This window comes from Megachile rotundata, chromosome 7 (genome assembly GCF_050947335.1).
Source record: "Megachile rotundata isolate GNS110a chromosome 7, iyMegRotu1, whole genome shotgun sequence".
Classification (NCBI taxonomy): domain Eukaryota; kingdom Metazoa; phylum Arthropoda; class Insecta; order Hymenoptera; family Megachilidae; genus Megachile; species Megachile rotundata.
In genome coordinates, this window is record NC_134989.1 from 4,830,550 (window position 1) to 4,847,532 (window position 16,983).

A 16,983-nucleotide genomic window follows, 5' to 3' on the forward strand; every position below is an offset into this window, starting at 1 on the left:
GATATCATTTTTTAATTTACTTTCAATAGAAGACATCAAAGGACATTGATTATTAAATTATCTGAATTAAGAACCATAAAAAATATGTATTTGTTACAGATACTGCTTATTTGTGTATATTTATAATTAGTATCTGTGTTTTATGCAGAGATAATAACTGTTCCATATAACAAGAATTTTATTTGAATTCTGATAATTTCACCTACGAGTATTTCACTAACTTTGAATCAAAAACGTTAATATCCTCTATCTCACTTAAATAAAAAAAACTATCAAAAATTTCACTTGTAATAAAAGCTAAACGGGTTACAAAACACACATAAAAATTTCCATTTCTCAATGTATCAATAAAATACGTTGCTTCTTATGTACATCACCAAATCATGAACGAAACGTAAGGAACACAGCTGAAGGAATCACATTTCCTATTTGTCCAGGACAGGGACGTAGGAGATGAAGAAAAAATCGACGAAAAACAGCGCACGAGGGAGCTGATAGACAGATAGACACACGAAGACACAGCGAGAGGAACGTGGATGGATAAATTCTGGATAGTCTCGCGTAAAATCAGGAATGGAACAAAGGATTAAAAGTATGCACGGAAAAGTGAATTAGTTTGGAAAAAGAAGATAATACGTTCGTCAAAGTAGACGGCATGCACTTGATTGATCTCCTTCTGCGCAGCGCGTCTCGACGAAGATCTTTTTTTACGGGGCGCTTGAAGCTAATAAAACGATCGGCAAGCTGCTAGGTTCGTTTGCGCTTGTCTCTTGGACGAGCCTCGTTTTTTTATTCTTTCGATTGCCTATATACCGCGTGGTTTTGTGCAAAAACAGAAACGGTAACGAATCTCGAAAGGACCACCGGACGGTCGCCCAACGAATCGTTTACGAATGAAAATAATTCTCGAATAATCGATTCAATAAGAAACTCCCATCTCTGTCATCGAACCTCCGATCACACTGTTCTCTGGATTGCCAGGACGACTGTTAATGACACGATCACTTTCAAAATTAGCAGGGAGAGCAGCAAACAGCAAAGCACTTTGGGCACGCATGCAAATAGACCCACATGCAAAGTGAACTCGAAATATAATATATTGTATGCCTGTCTATCTATCGACTTTAGGATAGATAGGCAAGCAAATAGATAGATATATATGTATATATATATAAATAGATAGATAGATAAAATGGATCGTGTTGTTGATGTTCCTTCGTCGTTTCGGACAACGATCTTACGAAACGCTGTTTTAACGATCGTTCACAACGAGCAGCGCGTACCAACGATTCGTCGTAATCTTGCACGATTGTATGTATATATATGCATTGAAATGTAAGAGAAAATTGCAGGCGTTTGTTTAGTTTTGTTTGCAAGATTCGCGTCAGCTCATCCGCCATTCGCGGCGGACACCATCTTGTGTGGCACGCGATCGCGGACGAGCAACGCGTACAACGACGACAACCGTAATCGATATACAAATGCAGAGTAAAGAGAAAGTACGAGAATAAAAAGTAGTCAATAAATTGGAATATATAGCGGAGAAAAAGAGCAAAACTCACCGGTTCTGGTGGGAGTCTGTAGTCCTTGGATATTTCGCTGCTCGAGCTTCGCTCCTCGGTCGATCTTTCCCAGTCTATCTCTTTTTTTAACGACTGCAAACGAACATCGGATTCACGTCAAAGCAATAATTGGATTGAACGGGACCGGGACGCTAGTTGTGAAATTATTAGCGTTAAGGTTCGATAAATACAATTAGCTTGAATAATCGATGGTAAACGACACGTTTGGTTGAATGGATGAGTCATATCAGGCGTAAACAAAAAATTTACAAAATATGTTTCTTGCTTTATGTCGGTAATATACGGAACTATCTAAAGTGATTATGTTAAATTGTTAATGTGTTACGTGTTTATGTTCCGATTGGCTATAGTTGACGTAACTCGAAAACTATGTAAGTTGAAGTGAATGTACTTAGAAGCAAATGAATTCTTCTTTGCGTAAGGACGAGTGTAGGGGAAGAGGCTCCTCCCGCTTTTCTGTGTTTTCGAATTTCTATGTTTTCAGGCATTTAAAATATCAAAATTTAAGTAGGTTTCTAAATTTTCAAACTTGCAAATTTTCTACTGTTATAAATTTCTCTGATTCTTAATTGTTTAACTTCTGAATCGTTTAGTATCAAAAATTAATTTTTGAATTAATTTAAACAACATTCCTATCTTTCAACATTCTAATCATTTATAACATATAAAAAATTCCATTAAACTTGATGCAATATCCTTTTTCGAATAAAATATTGTAAAAATCAAGGCCAAGTGTACATTTGTTGAAGAAACACATGAATTGAGTAAGTGTTACATGAATGTACATGTTAACATATGTATAAATCGAATAAATATGTTACACGAATACGTTAACACACATGTATGTCATCTACTAATAAAACCGACATAATTTTCCGGTCATTTCGATAGAAAAAAAGACCGACCTTTGACTATTCGAAACGATAATACGTTGTTAATAATAAAAAATAAAGGTAGTACTCACAAGTGGAACTTGCTGAACCGGAGGTAACCCCGACGGGCCCGCGAGAGGTTCTGTACTGTGCGGGGACGGAAGTCGGCTCTGTGGTAGATTCAACGGAAGTACGCCAGTGGTGCCACCAGTATTATTACTTAGACTCATATCCGAGGGTCCACTGTGCACCGAGATCGGACTAAGGGTACCCCTCGTTTCTTCTAGACTGGCGACATCTTCGGAGTCCCTCCTAGGTCGATCAAGGGCTAAAGGTCCTGGACAAGGGCTACCGGGTCCTGTAGGCGATGGTGGACAGTCCGTCATGTCTACCGCCTCGGTGGACTCGCTGGTGGGTGGTTGGGTAACGTTTTGTTGGCTTTGTTCGCATTCTTTGACCCCAGCTGATGACACCCCCGTGCCACCGGACGTGTTTCCTTCCCTGTCTCTTTCTTTATTGCTCGATTCCTTTATACTTTCGCGTTCCCGATGATGTTCTCGCGACGTCTCGCGCTGTATACCCTCGGATGTGCTCGTGTGTTGCTGTTGTTGTTGTTGTTGTTGCTGTTGCTGCTGTTGCTGTTGCTGTTGCTGCTGCTGCTGTTGTTGTTGTTGGTGCTGTTGTTGTTGGTCGTCTCTCGACGCTACCGCCGCGTTGATGTTTGTCATATCCGCTAGACCCTTCACCTTCAGGCTCTCCGCTGTCTTGAGGAGGGCCGATAGCTGGCAGTACTCGACGTTTACTTCGCCTTTGTACATGAAGTCGACGAGGGTACGTAGCTCGGCGAAACGTACGTCCTTTAGGATGACTATGGGGTGGCGGTTCGGGTGGTCGAGGAACAGGGCCTGGAAGTAGCTGGAACACGCGGAGAGGACTACCTTGTGGGCACGTATCGAAGGTCCCTCCGTGCACGCCAGTGTCACGTCCACCAGCGACTCCGACTCCAGCAATTGACTGAACACACCCAGCAAGTTGCTCTGATGATTGTTCCACCTCAGGCAGTAATGCTCACTTCCCATGTCTGAACTGCACCCCGCAACCCTGCTGCAGAAGAAACATTTGTATCGGCCCCTGCACTAACCCTTCTCCCTCCGTTTGTTCATTTCGAACGTGTTTCTCTCTTCTGCTTTCATTTTCTTTCGCTTTTTTTTTCATTTTTTTTTTATTTTTACACGTCACTGGCGTGTTTATTGTCACGGCTGCTCGCTGCTTCGCCCTCGAAGTTCCCGGGGTTACTTGCTTACGCGACACACCCGCGTACATTTTTTAATTTCAGACTGTTGGCAGAAACTGCGTACTCGTCTGAGAGAGATATGATTATTGGAGAACAAGGAGGAAACACGGATTGGGCGATCGACGAGGAACGACACTATTTTTTGGGCGGCTTTTGTTTGCGATCAACATCCGTATTCTAGATTGACATCTGCTGGTTCAAAATGGTAGTTAGTGGGAACCTCGGATATTGTGATACAAGTTTATTCGTAAACTCGTGTCATGCGTTTGTCGAGTTTGACTGACACTGGGTTTTGAATCAATCGTAGTTTATAAACTTGTGTCGCGTGATTTTTACGCTATAACCGTGTGATAGATAGTTTCATGATTTCTTAAAAAAATTAAGGTAGTAAAAGACAAATTTGTTGTTTCGAAGAGAGTGTTAAATATCCTCGAACTTAACAGACGTATGTTATATTTTAGATGATTTAAGCTTGTAAATCTCTAAATACAATAAATATGTACCCTGTATTTGAATGATTTACTGAATACGAATTCATTTTGAAAATTAATTTTAAACATGCAAATTTCAGATATCCTCAAGCTTAGAATATTATTATGAAATTTTGAATCGCTTTTAGTTCGTCCACCTGTATGTAATTCTTCTACTGCAATTATATGTTAATTTTATGATAATTACATGCTGATAATTTTATGTATGATCTTTTTCAAGATTGTTAAACTAATTGTAAGATTATATACAAGATATGAAACAAATATATAGAGAACATTTCATGGAAATTAATAACAACATTTAATATTACATCTTAAAAAAAATGAAAGAATACAATTGAATATTTGTTTCAACACTCCACTATAAATGTAAGTAATTATTCAAAAAGCAAAGATTTCAAAAAGCAAATTAGTACGTACATGTTGTAAGCAAGTCAGAGTCGTTAATTAGCATCAAAACTAATTAAATCAGTTTTTAATCATTTACGACATTTTAAATTTAATTTAATCGAATAAGAAGAAACAGGAAATGAGGGATGGGAGAATAAATAAAAAACTGCCTTGATGATATATCGCAAAGTTGTGTACTAATTGCATATTTTTGAATATATGGATTCAGAAAGTTAAGAATCCAGGGATTTAAAAATCTAGGGATATAGAGCAAGTACCAGGGTTTGGGAATTTGGAGGTGTAGGAATATATAAAGAGATTTGAAAATCTATTAATATTAACAATCTGTGGATATAAGAATGTTAGGGATTTGAGGATATAGGAAATTGGACATTTGAAATTCGAGGTTTGAAAATATAGATTTGGATGAAAAGGGATATTGAAATATAAAAATTTACAAGGGTTTACAAGGGTTTGGATATGTAGAAATTTGAGAATAGAGCAATCAGGAAGTATAGTAGTTTGTTAATATAAGGATTTAGAAATACAGAAATTTCTGACTTTGAAAATTTTGAGAATATAAAAATCTGAAAATATGTGATCTTGGAAATACAGAGATATGGGGGTTTATGGGTTTGAAAATATAAAATACAAAGATCTGTGAAAATATAATACTAATTTGAAAATAATAAATTTTGGGATGTAAGTACATAATTATTTACTGATACAGAATCTCAATATTTAAGTATCTAGATACATATCGACTCATAAGTAATTCCCTACTTATCATTCTAAAAGTCCCTTAAACAATAGTAATAACTCCCACACAATAACATCGTACATTTGTAAGATAACAGATAATGATCTCCGATTCACGCAGCAAGACTCGAGCACCGACGCAACTTCCTGCGCCGCGAATCAGTGTCTGCGAAAGCGCGCGCAGTTCCGGCGCGATTTATTTACGGCGCGTATTTCTTACCGCGGGCATCGTTCGATTCCGGCCACGGACCACGTGGTAGCGAAGATGCCCGACCGATATCAGCTGACGATAACGCCACGTCCCTTCTTATCATTCATTATGCTTGTCCGGCTCGGTACCGTATTTATTGCCGCGTCTGTGAGAGCGTGTTCTCGCACGCACGTGTCATGGCCATGTGCGCACAATTACACACGCGCGTACACGTAAGTATAATTATCTGCGCCACGTACGAGAAGCGGCTGGGACGCGTGTTCGCGTGACACGTCCGCGGATACGATGCCGTGCATAAAAGACTCGCGATGCTCGCGTGATACCGCCGCTACGCGATAACGCGAACGTACGTGATAATACACGGAACGTATCGTAATAATAAAGAGAACATTTTCACGTGGTCCAAATTGCTAGCGGATTATTTGCGGATTGAATAATTTTTATTCTCACTGAAGACGGAAGTAGCTGGGAAAGTAGAATTTTTAATACTGTTGGTCATTTGTAATTTTGAAATTGAACGTCTGTATGTCGGATGATTCGTATTGAGGAGTGCATAGCGAGATGCATAGGTAGTAGAACTTTGTCGTATCTTTATGTACGTATGTACGTATGTGATAGAAATTTTAAATTGGTTTCAAGTATAACAATTTTCAAATTCCTGATTGTGTACATTCAAGAATATTTAAATTACTGGGATATTGAATTACTGAATTACTGAATTAGTGAGCTGCTGAATTACTCAATTTCTGAATTTCTGAATTTCTGAATTTCTGAATTTCTGAATTTCTGAATTTCTGAATTTCTGAATTACCAAATTTCCGAATTTCCGAATTATTCTTTTTCAAATTTCTAAGCTATCGAATTAATATCCTAAAATTCGAGATTTCTAGATTTATAAATTTCGAAATTTCTAAATTCTAAAACTCAAAAATTTGTGAATTTCGGGTTTTGAGAAGTTAAAGTTTTAAATTTTAAATCTCCAATTTCAAAAATTGTTAAATTGTTAATTTTTTAAATTTTCATTCTCCAAATTTTGTAATTATCAATTTCCCAAAATTCAGATTTTTTAAGTTCCAAAATTGTTATATTTCCAATTGTACAATTTTTCAATTTCCAGATCTCCCAATTTAAACATTTTTCAATTCCCAGATTCGCAAGTCCCCAAATCCCCGAATTCCCAGATTTTTTTAAAATCATCAAACTTCCCAATTCTCTAATTTTGGAATTATGAGTTCCTCAGTTTAAAATTTTCCACATATCCAAATATTTCACTTCATAAATTACCAAATATCCTAATTCCCAAATTTGCATATTTCCAAAATACGTACTTTCGAATTCTTTAATTTTCAATTTCTTAAATCCCTATTCAATTAATTCCAATTTTCAATCATCTAAACTTTCAAAACCTAAAATTTTCAAGTTTATCATTTAAAATTTTCCCATTTTCTCAAGTTATCAAAATATTATTTATCCATAAAAATTTGTATACACAAATACTTATCGCTTTGTATAAAAATGATTAATAACTGCAATTACACTCCAATTTATATTTTCTGACCTTGTTTTCTACATAAATGCAATCCTTTCTATAAACAAATAATAAATTTTAAATAAATGTCACAACTGTTCTCCATACATAATTCTATTTGAATGATTTTTATAATTAATTACAATTTAAATATTTTAATCATTTTTATAATAACAGTCCCTTTTATTTGAAATAGTTAAGTTTCACTTTACAGTTAGCTTACAGATTTTTAAGTTACAGTTTACATTTCCCTATTTTTTAATTTAAATTACACATAATACAATTGGAGAAATATTAACGAGGACGTGCATTGCTTCTTCATATATAGAAATTATTATTACAAATACATAATTTCATTTATTTATCTAATATGCCATGAATTCAGTTCATCAATTTAAAAAAGATTATACATATATACAAACTTTACGGTACAAATAATTGAATTGCAAATTTTATATTTCCAAAATATTATCATATCAACCCACCTAATCCAAAAATAAAGCCTCTTTCGATATCATAAATGAAGAAATAAAAAGTTTTCTTTAAACAAATTTTTAATTTTTAGAACCACCAGTTTTCAGATTAAAATTGTAAGTATATAATTGTCACACTAAAATAAACAAAATACTAGTTCTAGTTTTTGAGAAATCACAGTACAATAAATAATAGATCTACAAGGAGTTATAAAAAAGTATTAACCCATTAACTAGTGAAACGATGTGTTCTTAAACGTGTCTTTACGTTCGATGTTCTTGAAATATCAAGCGTATTTCTATGGCAGCTATTATTCGTCTAAATATAGCATCGTGCTGTAATTACATTGATTATTTTCAGACTATATAAGGTTCAATGAATTAATATTCTATGAAATGGTAACGAATTTCGTACCGGGAGAACGTGTAGAGATAGTTAGTTAACTGTAATAAACTTCTACTTTCTAACTGTATAATAGATAATTTAACCTTAATTATGATGAATACAGTTTAATTGCGGTTATGTTTAATAAGGATAACTCGTGATACGATTATGTCGCTAGTTATATCTAACATTCAGTAATGAGTACTTGATCAGCATTTCCATAGAGCACTTTTGCTATGAAACTGTTATATTTAGAAAATGTAATTTTTTTTATTATGTTATATCAGAATTATGATCTCTTTTAATTATCCCATTATTAGTTAAATAATTAAATACAATCAATAACTGAATATCTCTTAATTGAGAATTAAAATGTAATTGTTAAGTGTATGATTATTATTCTTTACATCTTCAATCTTTTCAAACTTCAATTGTTTCGAAAATTCTTAAATACAATTATTTGATTTTGTCAAGTTCCAAATAAAAGTTATTTATTTTAATATCGTTTTTCTGGACGTTTAAAAGAGTTAAGCTTAAACTGTTACGACAGTACGATTTTTCTGTTATAAATACGATTTCGAAGTTGTCTATAGAAATGCAATTATAAGTTCGCAACGTGTCTATCAAATATAACTTGTGTCCATCCAACACACTTAAGTACATGTTTATAAGAACTTGAAAACTCTAAATTACAGTTAGGTCACTTTCGTTCTCGTACCTATCATCGAATGAATACGTAAACTTTTTATTTATGGCGTTCACCCTTGTTCGTGCAGACCTGCAATTTTTTACCTTGAATATCTATTATTTTATGCTACTTACGAGTGGCGGCCGCCATTTTGTAAATTGTTCAAAACTAATAACAATATATTAATGAATGCTACAAAAGGAAAGAATATAACAAGGTTAACAGAAATATTATGCGATGTTTAATAAAATACGTAGAAGATTTCTAAGTTATGTTTTCCAAGTAGTGATTTTGAAGATCAATTAAAAAGTGTTTTTAGGTTATGTGAGATAAATGTTAACAGACTATATGAGATGAATATTAATTAATTATATGAGACAGTTATTAACAGATTGTGTTAGATAAATATTAACTGAATATATTAAATAACTATCAACAAATTATATCAGATAAATATGAACAAAATATTAGACAAATGTTAATGGATTATCAAATTTGATATTACGTTGTAGCAAATTACTTTGTACAGATACTACATGCTGAACAAATTTTGTATTCAAGGAAACAAGCAAAGGATAAACTTTGTTCCAATCAGCATTGTTCTCTTTTTTTGAAACGTGATGTGCATGTTACGTTCGCTCTTCATGTATATTTTCCATCGCTGGAAACTGAATGAAATTTTACGCAAACGAACTCGATACTAATTTATTACTTCAAGGTACAAATTGTTAATAGCGATTTGATTAATATTCATTAAATTCAGTTTTGTTTAATAATATTCACTTTTATGTTTAATTAAAAAAGGCAAATTATGTGATTTATCATTTTTTATCGTGTCTTATCACGTCCCGTGCGTTATTCAAGTAATTATAGGAAATTAAATTAAATTAAATTATAGAAAATTAAAGCAAGACGTTATTTAAGGTAGAAATTTTTGGAAGATGATTATTTGCATAATTTTGAAGCAGCGCCCAATCGATGGCAACCCATTTGTCGTTGAGTTGCTCGTAGCTTTCACAAGGCGCTGCTAGGGAATTCACAAATTGTAACTAGAAATTTATTCTTTATTATCAAATTAAGAAGAATAGAAGATGATAGAAGAGAAGAGAAGAAGATAGTTTTGTTATTTTCTGCATATTTACATATATACCCTTCCTTGCATATTTTCTATTGTGGAAAATACTATATACTTGAACTGTCATAAATAAACTAAAAGGAGGAAAGTATCAGTTAATTATTTTTTATTAATAAAATTTATTTTAGATATTTTAGTTGACTTAGGAATGTTTACATATGCATACGAATAGGAATAATCAAATAAATACTCTTTCTTGAATGACTTTTTAAATTGCATAAAAGTAATATATTTTAGAAAGCTCGAAAGTAACATCAGTAAAGGAATAATGGATAATAATTTTTTATTAAATGAGTCTATTTTTGATGTTTTTGAGGGGATACAGTAAAAAAGCACAATTCCAAAAAATAATAAATGTTTCCAATAATTCTGGTAATTACTGCTATTCCATTTATGTTTGACAAAGTACAAGAATTTCATAGTACATTTACAGCAGAATGCAACAAAGGGATTTTAACTTTTGAGATATTCAAAATTCATTACTTTGTATGAAGAATGCAATAGAATTAAAAATACTATATTTTGTATAAACAATCATTACAAACAAATACCAATTTTCTTTCACGAATTTCAATTCTTAACATTTTGTTAATGTAATGATAAGTGAAGTATTCTACTATTATAGTAATAACTTGAATGATGCACGTCTAGTCAAAAAATCAGTATCAAGTCCTCGAAAAATATTCTTCAAGAAATAAAGCAAATATTCAAATACTAAAGATTTGTAAAATATTTAAATTTTTTGTACGGAACATGTAATTTTTAAATTGAAAACATCTTGCCAAATTTTATGGCTGTATACTTTAATACTTTTCAATATACAGGTAGCGCTCCTACAACACGGCATCTTATAACACGGTTTCGCTATAACACGATTCATAAATTGCGGAAACCCTCCGACAACACGGCATCCTATAACACGGTTTCGCTCTAACACAATAAGAAAATTGCGAAAACCTTTGTACAACAATGTACTTCTACAGCCGCGGCGAGGCTTGCCGCCTAAAAGATATAATATTGCGGAAAGTAGGTATTTCTTTAAAACAAAAGTGTCTCACCTGGGTACATCTGGGTGAGGATTCCGAAAGTTTATTTATAATCAGTCCGTTAGACAGCCGTTTTTTGAATCAAAATATTTCGGGTTTTTCCAGTTATTAATTTTACTACATGTCTTGCCATAAATTTAGAGTTAATTTTCGCTTCATTCTCAACGGCCACTTTTCGATCATAAACACGGTTTTTTCCGAAGGGTACTTTAGAAACGATCACGCAAAAATATTTGTTTTTAATAAGTCTTTGGCACGTAACCCTTCTTTTTGTACTGACTCTGGGTCTCATACAACACGGTTTCACACAACACAGCACTTTCTAGGAACCTATCTATCGTGTTATAGGAGGGTTACCTGTACTTTATAATTTTCAAAAAAATTGTGCATTCACCTATAATTACATTATATGTATATTATGTATATTGTATACATTATATATTTAATATTATGCAATATGTGATGTGTATTGTACAATATACATCTGGTATATGTACTATACAATATATTTCTACCATACAAAATAAAATATTTTAATACGACCTTCACATTTGAAAGTCACAGGGTTAAATAAGTAAATATCGCCAAACAAATAAAATTAATAAATAAATATAGCATGTCACTCTTGATATTATACAAATTTGTCACAAATATTTTTCTATACCCTTCACGTCTCCGAAATAATAAAATTTTCCCAAATAAATCTTCCGTACAAAGATTCCATAAATCTTTTCGTACATTTCAATTTTGGTTTGATGAAATTCAGGGATAAAAGGATTAAGGACGAATGATAGATAGGAAAACGGAGAAGCAACGAAGTGAAAGAAAAACCGAAAGAAAAATAACAGGAGCCGCACGTTTCTTGCAAATTAAGCGTGCAACGATGCGCCCAGCTGACCTTTGCCTCTCACCGGTCGCTTTGTTTCGCAACGTTCCCTTTGCACTTTCAAACGCACACCTCTGTCTTATTCGCAAAAACGTTTCCCTTCTTCTAACACTTATCTTGCGAGAAGAGATTTCTGAGTGCAACTCTTCGGTTTTTATTGAGTTCATGGTTATGGCGGGGGTTAGGAGAGACTGCAGGCAGACCCTACTTTTAAGGGACTCTATTCAACAGGAGGCAAATATACCGTGTGAAATAATGGAATGTTGTGCAGTTTGTTATTTTTGAATGTAGTAATCAAAATTATTGAAACATAATACAAGTTAAAATGATACTTTGTTAAAATGAAAATTGGGAACAGTATCTGCTGAGTAGACTACGATTATACATATGTTAGTATTTAATGAAATTTAAATAATGACATTGAATTAAAATGATATTGAAATATTATACAGAAATAAATATTAATATTAAAGTAGCATATAGTAATGAATACTAGTGAGTACTAATATTGAAATACTTTATAGAAATAAATATTAATATAGCAACAATGTATAATGATAATACTGAAATATTAATACTGAAATACTATACATATAGAATTAAATGCTAACATTAGAATTTTATATAGTAATAAATATTAACCCCAAAACTACCAAAACATTCATATCACTACTCTACAAATTTCGAACTAAAAATTACACAATTTGTTAAAATGCTTTTCTTGAAATCTACATTGCTTTTCATGAAGATAAGCAATTAACGTGTGTACGATCTTATGTTCAATCGTTTGTTTATGTCTTTATAAACTTCATTTTTAATTTTAAATGTAGTGCATATCATGCTTTGGTAGGTCCATTATTAATACTTCAATACTATGAAAGACATTAACACCAATACTAAAATACTATACATATAGAAATAAAGATTTCCGTCCACATCCTAATGTTATACACATCTGAATTATTATTTACAGTCCTGTATTTAATTATTTAAAAATTACAGTATTTAATTTTATTTAGAATTAAAAAGAACCTGTTGCCACATATTTAATTCTATTTTGTTTAATTTCAAATGTAACTCTGGTTCCGATTTAAATTTAATTTTTATTGTATAGTTAAAAAGTTGGGAGCCACTGCCATATGCACTAATTTGTGTGTATTTTGTAAAATTTATAAAATTTTGTGTGAGTCGAAATACGCAGCTGTATATACAAAAAATGTAAACGCGATTCAAACAAAGTGATGTTATATAGAATGGCACGTGTTTTGTCGCCAAATCAGGAGATAATGTTTAAATATAGCTTAAGATTTGCCTAGACACAACTTATCTTTTATTGCATGTAATTAAGCATATCTTTAGGCGTGTGCGCCAAATTTGCAATAGACTCTACCTATTTAAACACTAGTTCTCATGTAATATAGTAATTTTTTATTTTGTACCTTTTAAAATTCTTGATTTATGCTAATTGATGTAGCATGTAAAATAGTGTAAATAATCTGAGATATTTAATAATTATTGTCTTGTAATATCGTATATAAAATTTAAGGTTCTGAAAATTTGGAGTTTGGAAATTCGGAAACTTAAAATTAGATATTTCAAATTTTGAAATTCGAAAATTCAGAAATTTTGGGAATTTTGAAAATGGAGATAGATGTTTAGGTGTTTGACGATTTGAAAAGTTACAAATTATTTAAAAATTGGCAAATTTGATAAATTAGAAATTTGGAAATTTTTTAATTTGACGGCTTGAAATGTTAATAATTTCTATATTTGGAAATATGAAGATTTGGAAATTTCAAAATTTGGTAATTTGGATATTTTCAAACGTGAAAAGTTAGTGATTTTAGATTGATGAAATTTGGAAATTTTGAAGTTCGAAAATTTAGAAATATTGCGGTCTGGAAATATGGGATTTGGTGATTCAATTAATAAAGTTCAATATTTGGTAATTTGAGTATTCCAAAATTGGGAAATTTGAAAACAGAAATTTGAAAATTATGCTTTTTGAAGGTTTGAACAATTTTTAATTTCTATCTTAGGAAATCTGATAATATTCAGATATTCCAAAATTTAATCCAGAAATGAAAAATTTTTAAAATACGAAAATTTCGATATCTACAAACTTGTAAACCTAAAAATCGAAAAATTCAAGAGTTTCGAAATCTGAAAAAATCTCATACATTTAGAAATTGTTCCAAAAATGTAACAACGCATGGGGATAAAACTCGCGGTCATAAAACGAAGCCGCTCGGTAATATAACGCACAACGCCCAATCTTGTGGCGATATAACGCGTGACTATTGAAACTTAACCCTTCCAGATAAGGATCCTAGTTACAGCAATAAACTAGTCACTTTCAATAGCAAAAGGGTAAAGTAGAAATCGGTGATTCGTGGCTGGAGCCAGAAATCAACGTTGACGAGCCGATCGCGTGGTCGATTTCACGAAAAGCCACGAGTTTCTCGTGAAAGCCGAGCCAATCGCGACCAGGAAGACCATACCTTGATCGTTTATCGTACACGAGTGTAATCTAATTGCGTAGCTGGCCGGCGAACTGTTTAACATTAAACCGATTCCACGGTTCAGTCGGCGTCGGCGTCGGGACACACGTGCGTGCACCGTTCTAAACGGATTGACCCAAAGAAAACCTGTGAAATGACATAAATAACGAAGGCATGTGTACGTGTCGCCTTATGTAACGAGAGTACCAACCTGCGGGATAACGTGAGACGAACAAACACCTTTAACCCTTTCGGTGCGTGTGACGTAGGCATACAAGATCGACTGATAAGTACTTCCTCGCTTCGGTTGATCATTGCCGACAGAGACCATGTACTGCTTATTGAATTTTCTTAATGGGAATTTTCGAGTTAATAGTGCCTATTAATGTATTATTCTAGAATTTTAGATCTTTCGATTTTTGGAATTTTCGTATGTAAATATTTAAATATTTAGGTTTAGAGAAGAGTTTCCCATTGCTTGAATACTTGCATTAAAAAATTTGGAGTTTATGATTGTGGAGACTCAGAATTCAGGGATTTAGAAAGATGGTTTGGGTATTTAGAGATATAGAAATTTGGAAATGAAAAAATATAAGAATATAGTTTATAATTTTGTAGTTTTGTTATTTTGCAACATTGTAACTTTGTAACTTTGTAACTTTGTAACTTTGTAACTTTATAACTTCGTAACTTCGCAACTTTGTAATTTTATAACTTTGTAATTTTGTAACTTGGTAACTTTGTAACTTTGTAACTTTGTAACTTTGTAACTTTGTAATTTTTGAATTTTAGAACTTTGTAAATTTGTAATCGTGTAATTTTGTAATTATGTAATTTTGTAATTTTGTAATTTTGTAATTTTGTAATTTTGTAATTTTGTAATTCTGTAATTCTGTAATTCTGTAATTCTGTAATTCTGTAATTCTGTAATTTTGTGATTTTGTAATTTTGTAATTTTGTAATTTTGTAATTTTGTAATTTTGTAATTTTGTAATTTTGTAATTTGCAATTTTGTAATTTGCGTAATTTATTGATTTGAAGACGTAGAAATGTAAAAATTTAGAAATTTAGAAGTTTTGAAGTTTAGAAATACAAAAATACAGGAACATAATAATTCGGTAATTTAGTAACTTGATAATTTTGTAATTGAGTAAAATAGTAACTTAATAGGATAGAAATTTAGAAATATAGAAATCAAGAAATTAAGAAATGAAGAAATGGAGAAATGAAAAAATGAAGAAATGGAGAAATGAAAAAATGAAGAAATGGACAAATGAAAAAATGAAGAAATGGAGAAATGAAGAAATGAAGAAATGAAGAAATGAAGAAATTGAGAAATTGAAGAATTGAAGAATTGAAAAATTGAAAAATTGACAAATTGACAAATTGAAAAATTGAAAAATTGAAAAATTGAAAAATTGAAAATTTAGAAAATTAAAATAACATATCTTTTTACCTTTCAGATTTTCAAATTGCCAATCCTGCAACCGTTAAATGTACAAAGCAAAGAAACTTCAATTGAGAAATTTTCAATATATCTATGACTATCCTAAACCTATTATAACATAAACTTGTTAAATATACCCATCATCACTTCTTAAATATTAAAACAAGTAACGTTCCGTTTCTAAAAAGCAACAAAAGCTACAAATTTTAGAAGTCCAATAAAATACTAGAAAGCATAGTAAAATACCTACAGTTTAAAAATATAACGTGTATAAATGCTCATAGTTCAGCACCGAAATACCGTACACGTTATAATCTTCCCTAACCGGCAAATATTTAACGAAATAATGCTAAAGTAAATTAAAGCAGCGAGTGATTAATTTAATATCCGTAGAACGTTAACGTGCAAATAAATGTTTAACTCAAAATACGTTGCAACACATTGCACCGGTACAAATTTACACCGTACAGGGGTGTAGTTGAAAACGAAATGAAAAAAAAAGAGGAAAGAAAAAAATAGCAGGTTGCGAGATTCCAGGGAAATAAAATGGCAAAAATTTCCAGCAGAACGAAAAGGACCGAGACAGTGTATGTACAGTGGAAAATTGCTCGGCACACGCTTTTTGTGCGTCACTGAAAGTTAAACTCAGCTTAATTGCCCCTTTTCATATCGCACGATTGTGAAAATGTTTCGCTCAACATCGAAACGTTTACAGTTCATTGTTATTTTTACAAGCGTGACGCCGTTTAACTTTCCATTCAGATGTAATTCGCACCCTCGCCTCGCTTCGTTTCGGCCATGATTTTCAGCTGAAACTTTCGCCCGCTCGGAATATTTATTTATTTACCATATACACAATTCTCGAGGTTTTTCTGCGTGTCGAAATTATGCACGAATAAATGAGCCGTTTATTTTTAAAGAGTGTTAAGACCATTTCTGAATAAAATTAGGATAATGGTAGCAATAGAAGAAACTTAATATATTTTAATCGCACTTCTTAATGTTTGGACGGTGGAAAGGGCGCTTATGGAGGGTGGTATTGGAAAGATGTTTCTTTTGAAAGTGGTGTGAGTAACCAAATATATTACTATATGATTTATCTCCGATTTTTAGTAATACTGACAATACTGTGAAAAACTACAAATTGTATAGTAATGGTGACATAACCTCAATATGAGTGGGTATCGGTAGGTCGGTCTAGGTATCATTACTGATATGTTACAGTACAATCTAGCTCCTGTAAGTTTTATTAATACTAACAATACCATAAAAAATTATAAATTGTATACTAATA

The 16,983-nt window shown here is 32.3% G+C and overlaps 1 protein-coding gene across 4 annotated transcripts in view; it reads right to left on the reverse strand.

Annotated features, from left to right (window-relative positions):
* mamo (zinc finger protein 628-like) overlaps positions 1 to 16,983 on the reverse strand; it is a 122,175-nt gene that overhangs the window by 70,511 nt on the left and 34,681 nt on the right. For 3 of the 4 annotated variants that reach the window (XM_012289170.2, XM_012289171.2, XM_076533676.1), the window contains exons 2-3: positions 2,548 to 3,559; positions 1,563 to 1,655 (exon numbers count right to left, since the gene is read on the reverse strand). In XM_012289170.2, coding sequence (XP_012144560.2) covers positions 1,563 to 1,655; positions 2,548 to 3,534 — 1,080 coding nt within the window. In that variant the 5' untranslated portion in view covers positions 3,535 to 3,559. The remainder of the gene's footprint in view (positions 1 to 1,562; positions 1,656 to 2,547; positions 3,560 to 16,983) is intronic. The other variant, XM_012289172.2, reaches the window with a different exon arrangement.